Genomic DNA, 20643 nt, shown 5'->3' on the forward strand with positions numbered 1-20643 from the left:
ATAAAGAATGGATTTAAAGAGAGAGAGAGAGAGAGAGAGAGAGAGAGAGAGAGAGAGAGAGAGAGCAAGAGAGTGCACACGTGCACGTGTGGAAAAAAGTTGTCAAAGCGTGTACACAAGCGGGGCCATCAGAATTTGTTGGTGTGTTTGTGTGTGTGCTTTGAGGGGGCGATATATACACCCTCCTACTGTCCTATTTCTAGTACTCTGTCTACACATCACAACTGTCAGTAACTAGTGAGATATGAAACTGCAAAGGACCAACGAGGAAGGAGCCCTTCAAATGGATATTACCGCTGTGTTTGCCTGTGGAGTATGGGAAGTTGGATTTAGCACTACCCCTAGGATCTTTACTGTACCTTTGGCTCATTACATGGTACGTTATAAATGCATATTATGATCATTTCAACCCAATAAAGTCTGCTTTTAGTGACTTTTATTTAAAATCCTCATGAAATAAAAAGAGAGGTAAGCTGCTAATGGAGATTAAATCTTGACAATATCCAGTTGATTGCTGAGCATTTTTTCTGCCTCATATCTCTTTGAATTTAAAATGTACGTGTTAGAAGACAACAATGACAGGTTTAGGTCAAGTCCTTTTTACTTTTTATATTAACAATATCATTCCATCTTTGGCAAACTGTCATGCCTATCTGTACGCAGATGACACAGTGCTGTATTAGGTTGCTAATTCTGTACATCTAGCAGTCAATCACTTACAGCGTTCCTTTAACATTCTGCAAGAGGATCTAAGACTTGCACTAAACTCTTAAAAGTTCATGCTATTTTCCTGAGCCAGAGCTAATAGACTATACTAATATTTCTACTGAAGTGAGAGAGTCACAGAATATAAATATCTTCGCATCTGGATTGATGAAAAACTCACATTTAAATTTTACATTGATAATTTTGTGTTTATCATCACATAAAAAGGTTGGCTATTCCTACAGAATTAAAACCATCTTTCGTTCACGTTTTGTAGGAAAAGGGTTGTTAAGACAGTTTTCATGTCTGTCTTGGACTATGGTGATGTGATTTATAGACACGAATCCTCCTCAGCTCCTCCTCTGGCCTTACTATCACTCTGCCTTGAGATTTAATATCGGTGATGTCTATAGTACACATTATTGTATTTTATATGATAGGGTTGGGTGTTCTTCTCTTCAAGAGAGACCTTATACTCACTGGAATTTTTTTTAATCAATTAAGCCCCTACTGGAAAATTAATAATTAATAATCACTCAGATTTATCAGACATGCTCTACTGACTGGCTCTTGCTTCATGTTTCATGAGCTAGGTCAATACTTGGAAAAACTGCTTTTAACTTAAGTGCACCTGACTCCTGGAACAAAATACAGCACCTCCTGTAAATGAATTCACTTATACCTATTGGACATTTAAGAAACTGTATATTATTTCACATTTTAATTTCTTTAATTTCTTTATCAAATTATCTACCCTTGTTGCAAAATGTTTATCTATCAAATTATTTCCCTTAATCGTAAGGTTTTAATGTTTTTTTTTTTATTATATTTTATTATTTTATAATGAGATCGGTCTTCTCTGTTAGTATATCTCGTGTATTGACTCAGTGTTATGGTAAATTAGGGTTGCCCCCGTGAGCGATTTTAGACCCTTTTTAGGGGGCTCAAGCCCCCCTAAATTTAATCTCAGCCCCGCTAAAAATTATAATATTAAAAAACTTTTAATTTAAGTTCATTTTAGTAGTTCAAGTGAGAGTTTGCGAACTTGTCTGTTAGTGACAAAGGACAAAAAATTACAGGTTCAAAGGGCTTGATTCCCTTTTAATATCCTGTGTCACTGACGCCAATGCTATGCACCTGTAACCCAGCCAAGAAAAGGGTTAACAGAAATTTTGTTTTGGCCAATCGGAGGTGGTTGTGCCACACTCCCGCCTTTGGCTGAGTCTCTATCTAATCTGACAGAGGGAGAGCAGGAGTGCGGTTGTGAAGTTAAATGTTGGTAGTCCCCAGAGAAGAAGTTGGTAATTTCATGACGCAGATTAGAACCCAAATTGAAACGTAAGCAACTAAAATTGCTGAATGTTAGAACATTGTGTCAAATTGGTCGTTATTACTGTGACTTATAGTCAGTGTCAGGTTTAGTTCCATCATAGTGTCAAAAAACATTAGCTGACGTTGTTCAGTAGTTAGCTCAGAGATTATTGGCTAATGAATTTACTGATTTAGCAGAGGGGGTGTTAACACTTTTGCAAGGCACTGTATCCATGTCACATTCTCATTAGGGGCTGAGCCCCCCTAAAGGTCTGATCCTAGAATCGCCCGTGGTTGCCCACCCAATGATCTTTCAAGTATAAATAAAGGTTGAATGAATGAATCTCTGTTGTCCCACCTCAATGCACCTGTGCTCTGGCTGTGCAAAGAGGAGGAAGGATGGATTTGACTTTTTTTTTTTCCAGCTGTATGGAGGATCACCAAATCAAACAGTATAGCTACAGTTTACTTCTTGTCTTGGTAAACTGTATTTGTTAAAGCCTTTTTTCTGCAACCTTTTCTTGAACTGAGAAACTGTCTTGTCTTAAAATTTACTTTAATGTGTTTTTTGTTATAATTTTGAATTGATTTTGAAAAGGTTAGATGAACCCATAGGTTGCAGAATTTCCTTATATCAAAGAAAAGCACGTAATTTGTTAAAGAAAACTGGCACGTGTCAGAGTTTGTGTTTTCACTTGAAGACACCTGACCCTTTATGAAACCTTTGTTTCATGGACAAAGTTTTCTTTTCTTTTTTAGAGATTGTCACATAGCTGTGTGTTTTCTAATTTTGAAACAATTTGTAGTATCAGTTTTGGCAACATGTTCTAAGAACTATTATCTGCAAAAGAAAAAGAAGATAAAAAAGGGTTTTGTCATAGTGAATCAGGATTTGAATCATGTTTATGTCTGATTGTTAAGCTGATATTGAAAGCGGAGTTAAATGCGAGACAAATCTAAACAATTGCTACTCAGTAAAGACCTTCCACAAATATAAGAAAAGACATCAATTGCTGTGAAAATGTGCTGAGAGTGATCTCTCAGGCATTTGGCAGGGCAAAACCACAAATTATGGTTGCAGTGTGAGACAGCATTATGAGCCTTTACTGTGTGGTCCATCCCCAACTTTAGACCCTTCTCCCCTCCTGCTGCTCTCTCCTGCCCTTCTACCCTCCTGCTGCCCCCTCTGCTGGGGGTAGCCGGCATAGTTGACCCTGGTTAAAATTCAACTGGCCCAACAATAACGTGGTTAGACTTTTCCTTAGTGGATCAAAAGGAAGTGGAAGTAGCAGAGTTTGAAAACAAATACCTCTATAGATTTAATTTAATTCAAACGGCATAGTAAGACATCACCAGGATGCTCCTTTGGCAGTAAAAGACTCCCTCTTTATGAGCATCATCTAGTCTAGACAATTAATACACGGGACATAACATTGGGAGTTACCATAAATCAATTTAAAGTAGAGTATAGGGTTAGTTAGTTAGAGTATAGGGTTAAATAGGTTAATTGTCTTCAGACTTATATAATTGTTGATAATTTAGGTTAAATGACAATATTGTGTATTGGGGTTTAGGCTATGTGTTCAAAAAGTTCAATAATATTACACTTGACAACTGAAAAGTTTATTTTTAATCCCCAGTATAAAGATACATAATAGGCTACGTCAATTTATTTCAAGAGACATACATGAGGGGGCCCCGTTATATATTTTATCTTGTAAGGGGTCCTTGGCTGAAAAAAGATTGACAACCTCAGCATTGAACAATGTCAGCGGTGCGTGTAATTCTCCCCTCAGCCACAGGGGGCGACATCTTCCAGCCTGATGCTCACGGAAGTTTAGCTGGAACGGAAACTCTGACGTGTCAAATTGTCGCCATTTTCCTGAGGAAGGAAACGCCTTGAGGAAGGAAACATATCAACTGTCTAAGTGTGTAAGATAAACTTTATTCAAGGTTGCTGTTTTCGCTGAATGTAGTCGTACAAAACACCATGCGTTTTCAAGCAAAATCGTCTTTGTGACCGCGGTTGTTAGGATAATAAGGACGCCGAGAGAAAAAAAACTGACGGCCAAAAGCTAACATTACCGATGATGCTAACTCTAGCTAGCTAACTAGCTAAATATACTAACGTTTCCCTGGTATTTCCTCATTATCTAACTCTTAGCTAGATATCATATGTCTTAATTTGACATGACAATAAATTAAATGAGGATCGTAGCATGCTGAAAAGTAGTTTTTCAACAAATTGTCGAAAATGTGAACTGCTCGGACGACTAGCTAATAATATTTGCATCGTCTCATAGCCAGCTAGCGTTGTTGTTTGTTTACTTGGGTTTATGTTAGTCTGGCGGCTTGTGTCATTGCCCCTTGGCAAGCTTAATGTCAAAGTACTCCAGTTAGCCGCCTTAGGTCTGTATTTGCAAAAATGCTGGGGTCCTAACATAACGTTAGTGTAGCTAACTTGCGGGAAAAGCATAGCTAGCTAATTACTGGTAACGTTCGGGATGACGGCTAGTTGCTAATGCGGCATTCAAGTGCTATCGGAACAATGACATACTGACTGGGACATTTTAATGTAGTTGTTTAAACACTCTGAGCAATAAAAAGCAATGTTTTAGAGGTTTGGGGAATGTACTGGTGTAGAAAGAAGTCTGGGACACAATCAATAATATAAAGCTTTACTGGAAATAAACACGAAACAGCTATCAACGTGTTATTTAAACGCTCTGAGCAATTAAATATAACGCATCTTCTTTGTAGCGTCCATGTTTTTACCCACATTACGGCTTTAAAAAAACTATTGCAGGTTACTTTTTTTTATTCATTGACGAATTGTTCTACTCCAAATAATGTTTGATTATATTAGGCATACTGTAGTCTTCGATGCTTCCCTAATTTCAACACTTGATTTGTTGTTTTTCCTCAGGTTTTTTTTTTTTTTGCCAAAGTAGGTTCCCATCACCAGCCGCCATGGGGAATATGTTTGCATCGCTCTTTAATATGTGGAAGAAGGAGATGAGGATCCTCATGGTCGGTCTGGATGCTGCTGGAAAGACGACTATTTTGTACAAGCTGAAACTTGGAGAGATTGTGACTACCATTCCCACAATAGGCAAGTCAAACATTGTAAAATAGTTATGTTTACATATGTTGTGTGCCCTTATTACTGTTAAATGAGGACTTCAAGTGTGTTTTTAATGTGATTATTTGTTGTCTTTTTTTAATTCAGGTTTTAATGTAGAGACAGTAGAGTACAAGAACATCAGTTTTACAGTATGGGATGTCGGTGGTCAAGACAAAATTCGACCGCTGTGGCGTCATTACTTCCAGAACACACAGGGTATGTTTAGTTATGTCAAAACCTTAGTGCCTGACATTTGTTGGCTTTACATCAGTCACTTTGTAATGGCCTTTTTTATATTCACTAAATGTCCACTGCTTTATATTTTGTTAAGATGCAGGATACATCATCACACACTCATTTGTTCCCTCTTTGCTCTTGTTCCAGGTCTCATCTTTGTTGTGGACAGCAATGACAGAGAGCGATGTCAGGAGGCTCGTGAAGAGCTCTCGAGAATGTTGGCAGAGGACGAGTTGCGTGATGCCGTGCTATTAGTGTTTGCCAACAAACAAGTAAGATATACTTATGAAAATCTTTGATATAGGCAGGTGTATATCATAACCAGTTTACTGCAAGTTTTTCCTGTTCACTGGGTTGGCTTCTAATGTTTTCTCACTGTTTATTGTTTTAGGACCTTCCAAACGCTATGAATGCAGCAGAACTCACAGACAAGTTGAATCTTCACAACCTACGCGGCAGAAACTGGTACATCCAGGCGACCTGTGCCACCACCGGAGATGGCCTCTACGAAGGACTGGATTGGTTGTCTAGTCAGCTCAAAAACCATTAATCACCTGCTATCTACAACTAATCTACTCCACCCAATCTCTGACCTTGCTCTTTACTCTAAAGGTGTTGCAAAACTGAGTTACCCTCTCCTAAAAAATGTACTGGAAGCTGCCCTCGCCTCAGCTGTTATTATCACAAACATACAGGCCAGTGGTGGAGATGATCTGTTCTTGTAAAGCTGTCAGGTTTTATTATTTTATTTTATGTAATTGTAAATATATTTAGTAATGGGGCAGCTTATTGCACTCTTACAAATCCTACCGTGGTTATTTCTCTTTCTGGCTGTTGGGCAGCCATGTGTCCATTGAATAAGAATAGGGAGGTGAGGAATAAGAATTTACCAGCACATTTGCCCAGGACCTCAATGCAATCTGATGACTTGTCATTATCTGGTCACGTACTGTAGGGAGTGATCCATGAGTGGCTTATACTTATAAAAAAAAAAAAAACTGAATTAAACACTGATAAACTACTTGCAGCTACTGTGGTTACTTTAACCAGTGACTTCATGTACCAGCCCCCCAAATGTGTGTTCTTAAACATTGGCATTGACTATTTGTACTCTGTACTGACATCACTTTGTCCATGTTGAGAACTCCTGTCTGTGAACACTTACCAGCCTTTGTTATACAGTATGTTGGCTTGAATTGAGAAATGCTGCAGCAATCTCACATCTCTGCGTTTCATGGTTGTTTGAAAGGCAGGCTGTTGAGTCAGCATTGGGTGTTTGTATTTCTAAGTCTCAGGTTTATCATGTGCTGCCTTTGCAATATACTTGTTAGGAAAATTGCATGATGTGGTCTGTTGGTCTTTAGGGACATGCAAACCTACTGGGTGTTTACATCATTAGGCTGCACAGGAACTATTACTCCACTGAGTACTTATTTCAACAGCCCTATACTGTAACTCTGTGTACTGTTAGGTTATTGTAACAAAAGGAGTTGCACACTACAATGGCCCTACTGTCATCACTAAAGGCTCTATCAAGTCATGCCTTTTTTTTTAATTCTGTTATCAAATCTGGGAAATTGCATTTTGATTCTAATATAAAATCAGTTTCAGCTACATGTTTAGCGTAGTGCCAGTATTTCTTCCTTTGCAGTACAGCATTGTGCTTGGGTTAAAAAGGGAGCCATACATATGCCTTCTTATCCATGACACGTTGCCTTTTATTTTCAAGCTTTTTTTCTAGGTGTGTGTGTTACTTTACTGCTCTGAACATGTCTTGAGGGTGCATCAAACATTTTTGTCTTTGATTTATATCAACCTAAATATTTGAAAACTGTTAATCTCTTAAGGTTGTCTGTTCTTAATGTAAAGTGTTTGTTTTGTGAGGAAAACACTGTAATTAAAGTGACTGGATAAAAAAAAAAAAAATTCTGCAAATGATTTTCATTCTTACACTCTATGCAATAAAACTGTTGAATGTTGAGGTGCGTAATGTAGCTTTTCTTCATACATTGAAAATGTGCATCTCTGCTACTAAAACATGCACACCTAATTATGCTAACTTTATATATAGAAGTGAAATGATTAGTCAGTATACAGAAAGTTAACATATTTAATGTTTAATTTATCAAGCAGAAAATGCCAAATATTCTGTCTCCAGCAAGTGTTCCAGTGAGTGACAGGACGCAAGCATGCATAACAGGACCTGAAATCAAAGCAGCTAAATGGAATTCAGCTATCATTGATTTCATTATTCACACCTGTGCTTTTCCTTCTATGAAGTCAAAATGCCCTCTTTGAAAAAGTCCTATTATGAGTATGTGTTAGTTTCCTGTTGAATACAATTTTTGAAAAGGAATTTAATTTTCTGTAACAAAAAGGTTTTGGTGTGTTGATCGAACATAAAAAAGCAAGTCACTTGTGATGGGTGGCTTTCACACTTGTCTTACATTTAATTGACTGATTAATAAAACACAATTGGTGAATTGATAATAAAAACAGGCAGTAGTTGCAGCTCTAACAAAGTAGTAATAAACTTAACGAAACAATACTAAAATTTAACAACAAAACCAAGAGCGTGGTGTCATAGCAACCTGTTGGGGCTGTCACCCTTTGACCCAGGGAGAAATGAGATACCCCAAGGTGATGTAAACCACCCAATGTTGGGTTAAAGCAGTAATGTGGAGAGCACACCCTGTTTCACACTGTGTAGGGTGGCAATCTAGGACAGCATTCTTGCAGGTTGATTAGGCTGCTATGGTTAATGCAGCCAGGCCTATAAAACATGGCAGGAAAGTATGGTGGTGGTGGAAGGGGAGGGAGTTGGAGTCTTGGGTCCCTCATAGGGCTGCTTTGTGTGGCCTCCTCTCCTGCTGCTCCGTCAGCTTGGTTTGTGTGTGGCAGTCTAACGGTACTCGGCCATATAAAAGGACCAGCCGTTTTTTGCACTCTTCTTTATGAATGCCTTGCTCTTTTTTAGTGCACCCCCCAGGTGCCAGCCAGCAGAATACCCTCTTTCAGACCAATTGAAGGCAAATGCAAACACTACACTCTATTATTACCAGTGGAGAGCATTCCAATAGTATCGCACTAGTCAGGGAGCTGAACCTACATGGTGAGGGATTAAGGAGCGCTGGCATGATTGAGAAAAGAAAAGGACTAAAGCTGCTGAGTAGTGCAAGAGGCACAGTGGGATGGAGGACATGTGCTAGTACAGAAAAGGTGTCAAAAAGCATATTGGAAATATTTCAAGAACACTTGCTTGACTCTTTTCAGACGTAGGCTTAATTTAGCAAAAGACAGCTCCATGTCTTATATTAAAATATTTTCTCTGTAATGATGATGATACAAACATTACTGTGCTGATGACACAACCTTCAAAAGTTTCAACTTTACAGAAAAGCTGCCAGATGTATGATATCTTACCATAGAAATGTTTGTATAAAAAAATGATAACTCAATCTGTATCCTTAATATTCTTTTACTTAAGCTGTTGTAAACACAGTGTCAGGAAAGAAGTTTCCAGGAAAAATCTTACAGCACATAAGAAAACACAGGATACATATTTGTTCTGTTTGCAGCAACAATGTTCTGAGTTAATTCTCTAAGATTGCCCAAACAGTAACAGCTACCAGGGCCAGACATAGGAATAAAATATTTGCTAAATATTTTATCTTGCATTGTATTCTACACTAATGAGATAAAAATCACAACCTATAACAATATAGAAAATGAGATATTTGGTTTAATCACATAAATCGTGTTAAAAAAACAACAACTTGTCAAACACAACCCAATATAACACAAAAGACACTAGTGTCCCATAACTAACTGACCAACTTATTGGGTGAAGAAGTTAAAACACGAGGCCAAAGCCTGTAAGTCAGAAAACATCGACCTGTCTCCATCCACAGTCCGTTTGGCTGTTCGGGGGAAATGAGGTCTTCGGGGCCAGCCGAGCTGCTGTAGAGCATTCTGTCCGCGTAATGCGTCTTTGAATTGGGGGGATGGGGAGGACATTAGTTGTCCGAGTCTGTGTCGTGGCGCCGCCTGTGGCTTTGTGTGGCACCAGCAGGAGCCGTCTTGTGGCTGACAGGGTTACGGGGCACAGGAGACCCCCCATCAGAGGAGTCTGTGTCATGCCGCTGCTGACGATGATGGGGGTAGGAGGGCCGTTGCTCGGCCTTTGCTCCCCCCCTTGAATGGCTGTCATGGGGTCTGGCTCCACTCTGACTATAGTATGATGGATTATGATGATGGTGGTCCTTTCTCTGCCTGAAGAGTAAAAGGGAAACAAATAATCAATGATAGGGTCGTGGAGGATCGGGTAAGATGTTGTGAGGCCGGGGAAAAAGTAGCTGCCAGATGAGCTTTATATAGTGACATCCACAGAAACCACCCACACCGATAAATGTCTGTATATTTAACAACTTTTATAATTAAATCGCTACCATCATATGTTGAGGTTATATTATAATTCCTCTCTCATCAGCACATTAATTTACAGTATTTTAATCTGGTATGCCCCCTCCCCCTTCCTACACAACTGATTTACATGATATATCTGAGGTCTTGTGACACATGCACCCCAAATTTCAAAGCCAATGCTTCAAGATGCCCTGTGTAGGACAGTGCATTAGTGCCCTCTAGTGCTGGCAGACGAAAGCTTTTGTTTCATAGCAAGTCTGTAAATTTGCAAGTTTGGCCGCAAAACAGGAGTTGGACACAGTAACATAAACAAATGTGCAATACAATTTAACAAAATACAATACAATTTGACTCATTAATGCAACCTTTGTGAAGCCTGTAATAATTACATTTGATTTCCAAAGAGATGAGAGATGTTGTTCCAAATACATAATATGGGAACAATGAGCGTAGGTTTTTTTAAGACATACTTTCTAAGTATTCCTGTTGTCCACTCTCAGGCAACAGGTGACGCTACCTCAAGCTGATCAAAAGATCTGTATGAATAAATTAACCAACCTCTTTCTGTTGTCATCTGACCCCGAGGAAGACGAATCTCTTCTTTCCCTTTTCTTCTTTTTTTCCTTCTTCTTTTTGCTCTTTTTCTCTTTCTTTTTCTTTTTGCTCTCATGCCTACAGAGAGAAAACAACAACACATTGTGTTTTATGTTTTTTGTGTCTGAAATATATGGGTGTTCAGCAATTTAGGTCTTCGGTGGTAACTTATATAATGCATACTCACCGTTGTTCCATATCCCCTTTTTCTACACTCTGAGATGTCTTTGTTTTTGAGGTTTCTGGACAACCTTCTGTTCTTTGGTGCTGTAAAGAAAGAACTTCTTTAATCTTTACATCAAGTTGTAGATCCAATGAAAAACTGTCCTTACTCTAAACTCTTAAAAGTCTCTTCACTACATGCAAAATATATTCAAAAGGCTTATTTTTGCAAAATATATTCAAAAGGCTTATTTTTGCAAAATATATTCAAAAGGCTTATTTTTCCATCCATCACTGCTTTGCACTTACATTATGAACATCTGCATCTTACTGAGTCTTCATCTTAAAACGTTCAGTGACAATATTCAGTGAGAAGAACTTACTGTAAAAACAGGCAAGCCTATTTTAGCTGCCTCCTTTTCCTTTTGGGATAGCACCATTTTTCTTGACCCTGCACTGTAGATGAAAACATTTATTAACAAACACTTTACAATCACAGTGCATGGAGATAAAAGGCTCTCTTGCCGTCACTTGAATATCACAGGGAACAGTTTAATGAGTTTTAACAGAAACAAATAGAACATAGTGAAAGGCAGAGACAGATGTAATTTTGCTCCAAAACAAACAATTTTCAAGATAGAAAGAAAATGTAAAAAGCAGGACTTTAATGAACCGACACTCACAAAAGTGGTGGATGTTTTAATTTCTGAAATGCCGTGTTTACATATGAAGAGGGTATTCAAATTTATGATTTTAAATGCTCAGGAATTCTTTCTTCTGACATTTTCGAGGTGGAAACTTTCCATGATTGGAACTTTCCATGTTGATTTCTGCATATTCTCGTGTAAATTATATGTGTATTCAGTACAGGGTTATTTTGTTTTCACATACTGCCCTTTTAAAATTGCTGATTCGTTTTATTTAGTTGCTTTGTATAATAGGTTGTTATATCCCAAAAAGTTGACAATGTTTTTAAGAAATAAGAAAATCACCTGGAGCTTCCCAAGCCTGAAACACGGTCCACATTTCTCTCTTCGCCATCATCTTCCCTCCTGCAAACATCTGCAAGGTCCTGGTATCAAAAACGTAAAAATGTAAATCATTCCACCATTTTTAATAAATGCAAGTTCTTTACAAATTTAAAAAAGCTTTTGATTGAAAGCAGTACCAAACAAAGTGGCATACCTCTTTGGTCAGGCCAGTCGGTTGCCTCTTCATATTCTTGTGTCCTCTAGATGCAGAATGGAAAAGATAAATTAATTATATTTGTTAACCTGCACTTGCATTTTTCAACCATTTCTTTTATAGGAAGTTGTACGTACAGGGCAGCCATCAGTGCCTCATGCTCTGCAGCCTTAACAGCAGCAAGTTCATCCTCTTTGGACAAAGGTGCGCCATCCTTTTTGTCTCTTGCATACCATGACAGATCTTTGCCTTTTTGCCATCGTCCTACTGGTGCCATTAAAGAGTTCCCTGGAAACAAGGCAGGAGAATTGAGAGTGGTTGAGAAAGATGATTCATGTCTGCTGTGTTTTACAGCTCAGTTTTTAACAGCCCCTCTTTTTAAGATTTAAAAAAGTATTAATTGATTGTCAAAACAGTCTGTAATCCTTTTGTTGTAGGTTGGTTGACTAATCAGTGCACCTTTGCACCAATGTTGGTGTTTGTAGATACTGACTTGACTATCCAAACTGGAATAGCACAAATTATTCTGTTTTGGGGCTTTTCTGTTTTTTTCCTTTGATGTAGCTAACACGTTAATGAAGAAAAACTATGTCAATGGTATTTCGCTTTGGAGAATACACATTTTGGGTCTCTCTAAAATCACATGTCGATCTTACTATACTTTTAAAAGCTCTGCTGTTGAAAAGGCATTGCCATCTGTTGTGGCATGAGCCTTTTTAATGTACCCATATCATGTGTTTACGTCAGTTCATGTTCCAAAAAGAATGCCATTTGCTTAACAACACTGTACTCTATTTCATCATTTTATGTCACAGCGGTGGTGGGTCTTCTTGTTTGGCATGCTGACATGTTGGCAGCGGTGTGTTTGCTGAGATAGCAGAGTGGCTACGTGTGCGTGCTCAGAAGAGAGGGAGCAACGAAAACTAGGACCTGCCGAGTGTAGAGTGGAAAACAGGACTACCGAGCACTGTGTTATGAGGGACGCTAAAACAAAAGGTATGGAAATGTAACACGTTGAGTACCGAAGCCATGGTGTGTAGTTTAACTGGGATTTTAAAAGACTTGCTCTGTTGGTAGCAAGTTAGCAAACGCTAGCAATGTCTCTTGAGAGAGGTGATAGCGGACTTGGCTGCCAGTTTTTTTTAAGACTTACCGAGATAATTTTCTCTGTGTTTATCGACTTTCACGTCATCCCAGTTGAACTGGTCCTGGCCTCCTCTGACCCCTCCGGATCTCGATGAACCAAACATTTTTTTGTCGGTTGCTTTGATGACTTTAGAGAAGAAGCGGTCTACCGTTAGCTCAACCAGCTGACTTTAGCCACAAGCAGAGCACAAGAGCAGCGCGATTGGTAAGGCCTTCAGCATTCACTCATCCGGGTAGTTTTGCGTTAAGTTGCTCTTCCCAGTGTTGATCGAAACAACGCGTTTCCTAGTGGTTGTGTTTACGTTGACCCTTGAAACTGATCCGATAACTAATTTGGCCAGTTTCCTCCAAAGAGCTGCAGAGCGCAAGATAATCGTTGGATTAAACCGCGTTAACTGAAGCTAGGCTATGCTATATAACTAACTTTACTTTGCGACCTGAAAACATGGATGTATAATAAGAACCTAAAAACAAAGCTACACTAAGAGTGCGCATATGTTTCTCCCGGTTAAGGTATCAACTGCAGCTGTAACATATAATATTGGCTGCCTTTGTATCGTCTATTCTTTTTGGCTATTGATAAATAATAAACTCCACTTTTCTGTCATGGATGTAGATTTGTGTTTTGTTATCGCGCGTATTTCCCAACGCTCGCGAACGTAACGTTTCGATGTTTTGGCCCGCAATGATGACGTAGACAGCACAATTTTCCTTAATGGCTTAAACAGCAAAGACTCAGAGGAGAGGAGGCAGAAAATCCGGAGACTGATCCAAAATCTTGGACTATAGTAACTCCCGATGTACATAAGATATTTTTCCAGGCTATTTTCAGGTAGGAAGGAGAATGTCTGTCTCTTTTATGTATTGTCTTCCATTGCCATCCATTCCATTCAGTGAGAAGTCGGATTGTTTCTGCTGTGTTGTTGCACGGGAAGAAGATGGTTGTTGTGTGTTCACTGACGTTACCTGTAGTTAAATCGTCGTTTAAATAGTCTTTAATTGGTATAATAATTATTATAATAATACTAATAATAATAATTGTCCTTGTAGATGGGAGCCATCAGTGATACCTGTTAAAGTTTGAGTTTTAAAAACAATCCCTGTTGGTATCTCAGCTCATTATGTTGACATTTTATGTGTTATGTAGTATTAATGCTTAATGCTGAGCTGTTTTAAGGGCCCGCCTATTCACTCCTGCATCTTAATCTCAATCAATACCTTTAAGCTCAATTAGTTTAGATATGATTATAAAGTTATCAAGACTCCTACCCATCAGTATCAATGCACAAATCAATCAAGCACATTTTCTTCATGGAATGCTTTTCTAGTGTGCATTTACCACCCGAAAAACATGAATTCAGCATTTTCATGCAAATCATAACAGTTTATTGCTTTTATAGCAGTAAGTCAAAGTGCACTTTGCAATGCCTGAGTCGTTTTTATTTGTTAAATAAGTCTGGCACTTGTGACACTCACTCTACAATAATAGAACATGAAAGCGCTACTTTGCAGCTTCTATATGTTTGGATGAAAAAAAATTAGAATGAAGAGATCACAGCATTAGACTGAATAAGGACCATGACTGGTTAAAAACGGCCTACATAAACTCCTCTGGGTAAACTAAACTAACACAAATACTGTTTTGTTGCAGCCCTAGAAAGTACAACAATGTATGTTGTACTTTCTAGGGCTGCAACAAAACATTATTTTCATCAGAGTCTGTCAACTGTTTAAAAAAAAAAAAATTGATAACAGTTTCCCAGAGCCTGAGTTGACATATTCATATTGCTTATTTTGCCCAACCAACATTTCAAACCAAATATATTCAATATATTCTCGTATAAGACAGTCACCCAGCTATCAGTTTTGATAAGCTGGAACCATTACATGTTTGCTTTAAGAAGTAGTTGCTTATACATTTGTTGATTGATTTATTGATTTATCAACTTCTTGTTTCATCTCTCATACTGAACACCTAGCAGACTACTGAGACCTGAAGATTTCACGTGATTTAAATTTTGCTTCAAGCAACTATCAATCACATGGGGTTAAGTGCACATGGTTAAAGTCAAGCACCATGCAGCTTCTAATAAGTGTCAGCCCCTGCTGATTGTAAACTCTCATGTCGCTCATTTCCTGTCACGCAGCTCTATGTCAAATACACATGGTGGATTCTTGTGTGGATTTTGGATTATATGGAGCTGCAAGTTTCAGAAGCTTTGTCAGTACATGAATTTTAAAAAAAGTCTGTCTGTAAAATGTCAGACATTATGATAAATGCTCACTATTTCTGAGTGATTAATTAAAATAGCATATTTAGTCTGACTGGCAGCAACCAAACCAAAATAATGATACAATTAGAGGAAGTATTAGTAAATAAAGAGCAAAACTCTTTACATGGCAAAGTTGTTACCAGTAAATATTAACTTTATAAATTACAATATTTAGTCTTGTATCAGAATTGATTGATTTAGTTCATGAATCAATTTTCCATTAATCTTGGCAATACATCTATTAACAAGCAAACTCATGAGGCATATTAAAGAATTGTTTTGTTTTTTCTAATGATCACAGTAGATTTAGTAAAGAATTAGCCCTATATGACAATCAGAGGCATATGACATCCTTCCTGTTTTAGAGCTGAAACAATTAGTTGATCGACAGAAATTAATCAGTAACTATTTTAATTATCCGTCAATTGTTTAGGTAATTTATGAAGCAAAAATACTTGACATTCTGTGGTTGCAGCTTCTCAAATGTGAGTATTAGCTGCTTTTTAGGTTAAATATCTTTGGCTTTTGGACCTGATTTTAGTCAGACAAAAAGAGGTTCCACCATTAAACCATTAATCGGACCAATCAATAATGAAAATAATAATTAGTTGCAGCCCTATTTTTTCCATATGGTAACAGGAAGCCGATGCAATTTTCCCAAATAGATTTATGGATAACTTTTGTGGTGGGGGGTTGGGTGTGATACCCACTTCAGGACAGGAAAATGTTGAGGAACTACTGCACCTTTAATTAGACATGGTGCTGTTTACGGGAAGCATTCAAGAGGCAATGGAGAATTACTCTTGTCATTTGCACCTGCACTGACGACCTCGCTCCATCTGGATTGCTTGGAAACAAGAAGGCTTGTAATGCTGTGATTTTATTCCACAGCATTTTGTTATTTTAAATCCAGCACACTTTACTTTTGTTTTTAAAGATTGATAGGGCTATTATATTACATTTTTTCCTTTGTACTTTGGTGCATGTCATATGGAATACTTCATTTTCAGACTAATTACCAATCTGTTTGATACCTGGCATTGATGTAGTAGGCCTATTACCAAAGGCTAATGATTGATATTAGCTTTTCACTATAGCTGGTTTCCTGTTGCAAATATCTGTTTGGAAGGTGCTTCCAGTTTTTACTGAGAACCAGTTATACTGCATTGTTTTCTTCGCCTTAAAACTACAAACACTTAATATTACTAAGGAGAATTGAGGGTTGTCTCAGCTTTTGGACTAGAAATAAAACACGCATACAGGTCTTTACTTTAATATCAGATCATTCTGGATAAATCTACTCAACATTTTTAAATTGATCTCAATACATAACAAAATCTAGTGTGTAAATGGCACTGCCCTCTCTTTTTCTCTCCTCCCTCTCTACTCTACTCCCTAATCTACTTGCACACAATCACACACACAATCACTTGAATTCGCAGTCTGCTTTGGCTCTGTGTGTATTGACGAAAGGTAAGGAGGAACGCTACAGACAATTACTTTATTCTTTACTTGAGTAGCTTGCCTAAGAAATGTTAATGAAATAAAAGTTGTGTAGAATATATCGCAGTGTAAAGAAGGTAGGATGTTGAAGTAGCTATTTTGCAACGATGTAAAGTACAAGTAGGCTAATGTTTATAGGTTTGTCAGTGATTGGATTGCTGCGTAATTTAGTTAAAGGGAGTTTTAAGTCATTGTTTACATGAATGTGGGCCCATGTCTCTATTAAAAGCATTTTTCCTCCTTAGCCTCTTGTATGTCTTAGCTCTTCTGTTTTTGTCCTGCCATCCCAAGCAGAGTAGGGCTCTCCAATTAGTGAGTAATTGTTTTTGCACCATGGTAACCTCACGGCTTGCCAACCCGTTGATTGCCTTTGCTCTTGTGGGAGATGTTTTGGTCTCATCATTTGGTTCGCCTGTAAGAACCGCTGGCTTATAATTTTATCACATTTATCCCACCAGAGCGGGGTGAGCAGATTAACCTGCTGTAATGTTGTGAAATCTTTTTAAAGCCATATGTTTGTGCACATACAGTATAATGACTCATGCCATCGGATTCCAGTGGCTATGTGTCATCCCTCCAGCATCACCCACTAATTTCCTTTATTGAACTCTCCTCTCCACCTCTCCTATAGCTATGGCTGGACCCAGGCCTGTGGTGTTTAGCGGCCCATCCGGGGCAGGGAAGAGCACTCTGCTGAAGAAGCTCATGAAAGAATACGACGGTGTCTTTGGCTTCAGCGTCTCCCGTTAGTGTGCCACTCTATGCCAAAACATTTAACATTATTTTGGTGGTGTTCTCACCAGTTGTGAGGCTTGTCATTGATCAGTATAGTCAATCCTGTAGGTCATCCAGGTTTTCTAGGAGATGTGGATGTATACAGGTGTATAATGTTAATGCCACACATACAAGCAAATACAAATAGGGCTGCAACTAATGATTGTTTTCAGTATTGATTATTCTGCCGATTATTTTCCTAAATTTTTTAAACAATTGTTTAACAATGTATGGACCAAATGAGTAATTGAGTAATCAAAAATGAAAATAAGCCTTAGTTGCAGCTCAGACACATTTCCTGTCGCTCAACTAATGGATTCATTGATTTATTGTTTAATTTTAAGGTTCAAATAAAGTACATTACTATGAGTATGACATACTGTAACTGTCCTGTCAACCCTCAGATACAACAAGAAATCCTCGACCTGGAGAAGAGAATGGCAAAGGTACAACATGTTCCTCCTCTTTCATGACCACTGTCACAGTCAATCACATTTTTATGAGTCAGTATAATGGTAGCTTTCTTTATTTGTATAAAAAGCATGTCTCCTTTTTTGGGGTTTCAGATTACCATTATGTCACACGGGAGGTGATGCAGACTGCGATTGACAACGGCGACTTCATTGAGAATGCAGAGTTTTCGGGGAACATGTACGGGACGAGTAAAGCTGCCGTGCAAGCTGTCCAGGCCAAGAACCTCATCTGTATACTTGACATTGACATGCAGGGTGTGAGAAACATCAAAAGGACAGACCTCAATCCTATCTACATATCTATCCAGCCGCCATCCATGGCAGTCCTGGTAAGCACAGAAGGAAATGCATTTCATTCAATCGATAGAGGTTCCTATTTTCCTGACAGAGGAGAGGGGTCCTTCGATGTGACCTTCAGTTTGTTTTTGTACCACAGTTACCTGAGGCCTGTACTACGAAGCAAGTTCAATATATCCAGTATATCTTTTCGTTATCTGGCTTCACTAATCCTAACATCCGCTATCACGCTGAGCAGTCACACAACTGTGGTTATCAACTACTATATATATATATATTGTATATCCTCCCCTTTCACAATCTAGGGATATCCTCTATGAATGGTGAAGCCATTTTCTCACATATTTAATTGGTCAGTAGGCGGTGCTTTATATGGGTTGATTGTTTTTTTTCTGGACTTAACCTCCTCCAGAGCAGGGTAGCTGTTTAGCATAAGTTACCACGGTAAAATGGAAAACCCAGGGTTAATTATTTATATTTATATTTAAGTTACCTCGCTAACCCCAAATCCTGCTTCACAGTACAGGCCTCTGGTCATACAGGTTTTGGGTGCTCTGTGAATATTTCTGAATGCCTTCTGTATTATTTTAGGAAAAACGTTTGCGAGACAGAAAAACCGAGTCAGAGGAGAGCCTCCAGAAGCGTTTACGTGCAGCTCAGGTGGACATGGAGTTTAGTAAGTATTTATAGTTTGTTTGCAAAAATGTAACCACATAAATGTTAAAAACAAGACTCTGAACCTAATTATATCTCCTTCAAGGTAAAGAACCCGGTATGTTTGATGTCCTAATTATGAACGATAACTTGGAGGATGCCTATGGGCAGTTAAAACATGCTCTTTCTGAGGTGAGTTACTATTGCAGAACTCAGTCCTTGATTCAATAATCATCAACACACATTAAAACTGTTTTAATGATTAATTATTTAATTGAGTTGAGCATCAACAAAGACATTTAAATACCTTTCCAAAAGCAAAAACCAAAAGGGCAAAACTATAAGGAATGGATAAAACATTTTTATTTACTATATGTAGTCTTGCTTTAAATTTGTTAGGTCATTGTAGATTTGTCTTAATTTCTTGACCATCATCACCAACCTGTATTAGGAGCATTACAAAAATGTTTTTCCTTCTTTAGGAAATCGGTATGGTCAAGAAAGTCAACATGTCTTCGTAGGAGACCGAAGCCTGATACCTTCAAGTCTCGTCCAGCCACTCCTCACAAAACCACAGACCTTTATTCCAGTCATGAACATTCCCTCAGATGGTGGTTTGTGAAGCTCAGCAAATATCCTTAATGGATACACACAAAAAAAATGGTTTTATATGGTGTATAGTAGTAGTTATTAACCAAATACTATCACACTGTCAAGTATAACCCTTTTTTTTTTACAGATAAGTGCTTTTCATATTTTTATTTTCACTTTAAGCTACTCCAATAATGCTCACTTGATATTTATATGGCATGATATGCAGGATGTTCTGTTGGGCAGGGTTTACTGAGCACATGTATAATGCTTGCAGCTTTGTCTGCACACCAACCAGGACTAACACAAACGGGGCGTTAACATAACTCATTCTATCATGTGGATAAACTTGTCTTTCACGGGTGTGGAAAAAGCTAGTTTCTGGATATCTTGATTTGTGGCATCTTTGTGCCACCAGTCATATTGTGTTGATTGGGAAATATATTTACAGAGACAGTTCATGAGGGAACCCCAAAAAAAACTTTGCGGCTGTTTACTTGCAAGGGGTACATGCAACTTAACTTCACTGTTGAAATGATAAAACTATTCCGGTGTTGGTAAATGTTTTCTTTGGCAGATTTTGTGTAAATTACCACATGACTCCATTATAGTTTGGTTTGCTAGATAACCATTTTTACTGTTGTACTCTAAAAGGATCGCATTTATAGAGGTAGAAAATGTTACATAACAAAAACAATAGTACATCTAATGTCACAGAATATAGCTTCTATATTCTATGTTCTGGGTCTATAATAGAATAATTTTACTGTTTTTTCTTACAATTGTAAATTTGTGAAAACTTTTATATTGTGTAACTGTTATTTTGCAGCTTCCCCTGTACAGTAAAATTACATTCTGTGTACTGTTTTGACTTAAGGATTGGTTTTTAAATTTCAGAAAAATGTAATGGCATGTTTATCTTTTTTTATATAGTTAAGAATTAATCACGCAAATCTCCTGTTACTTGTTTACTGAAAGAATATTTATGACCAAGGTATATCAAGGAATCCTGAAGTTACATGTAATACCTAAGACCCCTTTCCATACATTTTCAGACCACTTCTTGTTTCAACTGGTTACATCAGCGACACACAAACTTTAATTTACTGATTGTAAAATAGCACAACTAAACTGTCTTAGTTTGTGATAACTCCTTGGAGCACTGTATAGTTAGTTAGTTTTAATTTTA

The 20643-nt window shown here is 37.9% G+C and overlaps 3 protein-coding genes across 10 annotated transcripts; 2 read left to right on the plus strand and 1 right to left on the minus strand.

The window, feature by feature from the left end:
* Nucleotides 1–215: 215 nt before the first annotated feature.
* On the plus strand, nucleotides 216–20357 carry guk1a (guanylate kinase 1a). Of its 7 annotated transcripts, none has more exons than XM_036004852.1 (7): nucleotides 12510–12739; nucleotides 17297–17410; nucleotides 17844–17885; nucleotides 18006–18241; nucleotides 18801–18885; nucleotides 18970–19055; nucleotides 19346–20357. In XM_036004852.1, exons 1-7 carry the CDS (start codon nucleotides 12718–12720, stop codon nucleotides 19382–19384), a joined length of 624 nt encoding a protein of 207 aa, XP_035860745.1. In that variant the 5' UTR covers nucleotides 12510–12717; the 3' UTR covers nucleotides 19385–20357. The 7 variants fall into 7 exon arrangements, with proteins under 7 accessions (XP_031149900.1, XP_031149898.1, XP_035860745.1 ...); XM_031294041.2 differs by lacking the exon at nucleotides 12510–12739 and adding an exon at nucleotides 13478–13721; XM_031294039.2 differs by lacking the exon at nucleotides 12510–12739 and adding an exon at nucleotides 16371–16635.
* On the plus strand, nucleotides 3864–6375 carry arf1 (ADP-ribosylation factor 1). 2 transcript variants are annotated; one of them, XM_036004853.1, is made up of 5 exons: nucleotides 3864–3939; nucleotides 4950–5128; nucleotides 5246–5356; nucleotides 5525–5649; nucleotides 5769–6375. In XM_036004853.1, the coding sequence occupies exons 2-5, from the start codon at nucleotides 4987–4989 to the stop codon at nucleotides 5925–5927; spliced, it is 537 nt and encodes a 178-aa protein (XP_035860746.1). In that variant the 5' UTR covers nucleotides 3864–3939; nucleotides 4950–4986; the 3' UTR covers nucleotides 5928–6375. The 2 variants fall into 2 exon arrangements, with proteins under 2 accessions (XP_035860746.1, XP_035860747.1); XM_036004854.1 differs by having other exon boundaries at nucleotides 3881–3938; nucleotides 4943–5128.
* c9h1orf35 (chromosome 9 C1orf35 homolog) lies at nucleotides 9100–13139 on the minus strand. The gene is made up of 8 exons (XM_031294034.2): nucleotides 12897–13139; nucleotides 11881–12031; nucleotides 11744–11789; nucleotides 11551–11630; nucleotides 10942–11014; nucleotides 10584–10663; nucleotides 10361–10474; nucleotides 9100–9649 (listed from the first exon to the last, which is right to left on the minus strand). Exons 1-8 carry the CDS (start codon nucleotides 12991–12993, stop codon nucleotides 9394–9396), a joined length of 897 nt encoding a protein of 298 aa, XP_031149894.1. The 5' UTR covers nucleotides 12994–13139; the 3' UTR covers nucleotides 9100–9393.
* Nucleotides 20358–20643: the final 286 nt, after the last annotated feature.

The sequence above is a fragment of the Sander lucioperca genome, chromosome 9, assembly GCF_008315115.2.
Source record: "Sander lucioperca isolate FBNREF2018 chromosome 9, SLUC_FBN_1.2, whole genome shotgun sequence".
Lineage (NCBI taxonomy): Eukaryota > Metazoa > Chordata > Actinopteri > Perciformes > Percidae > Sander > Sander lucioperca.

Excerpts from the sequence above, each read along its gene's own strand:
- arf1 (XM_036004853.1), top strand. The coding sequence starts at position 4,987 with ATGGGGAATATGTTTGCATCGCTCTTTAATATGTGGAAGAAGGAGATG. Across the intron at positions 5,357-5,524 it reads TTACTTCCAGAACACACAGG|GTCTCATCTTTGTTGTGGAC; the intron begins GTATGTTTAGTT and ends CTCTTGTTCCAG. Across the intron at positions 5,650-5,768 it reads TAGTGTTTGCCAACAAACAA|GACCTTCCAAACGCTATGAA; the intron begins GTAAGATATACT and ends TTATTGTTTTAG.
- c9h1orf35 (XM_031294034.2), bottom strand. The coding sequence starts at position 12,993 with ATGTTTGGTTCATCGAGATCCGGAGGGGTCAGAGGAGGCCAGGACCAG. Across the intron at positions 11,015-11,550 it reads TCAGGCTTGGGAAGCTCCAG|TGCAGGGTCAAGAAAAATGG; the intron begins GTGATTTTCTTA and ends TTTCATCTACAG. Across the intron at positions 9,650-10,360 it reads TCAGATGACAACAGAAAGAG|GCAGAGAAAGGACCACCATC; the intron begins GTTGGTTAATTT and ends TTTACTCTTCAG.
- guk1a (XM_031294036.2), top strand. The coding sequence starts at position 16,512 with ATGGCACTGCCCTCTCTTTTTCTCTCCTCCCTCTCTACTCTACTCCCT. Across the intron at positions 17,411-17,843 it reads CTTTGGCTTCAGCGTCTCCC|ATACAACAAGAAATCCTCGA; the intron begins GTTAGTGTGCCA and ends GTCAACCCTCAG. Across the intron at positions 18,886-18,969 it reads TCAGGTGGACATGGAGTTTA|GTAAAGAACCCGGTATGTTT; the intron begins GTAAGTATTTAT and ends ATCTCCTTCAAG.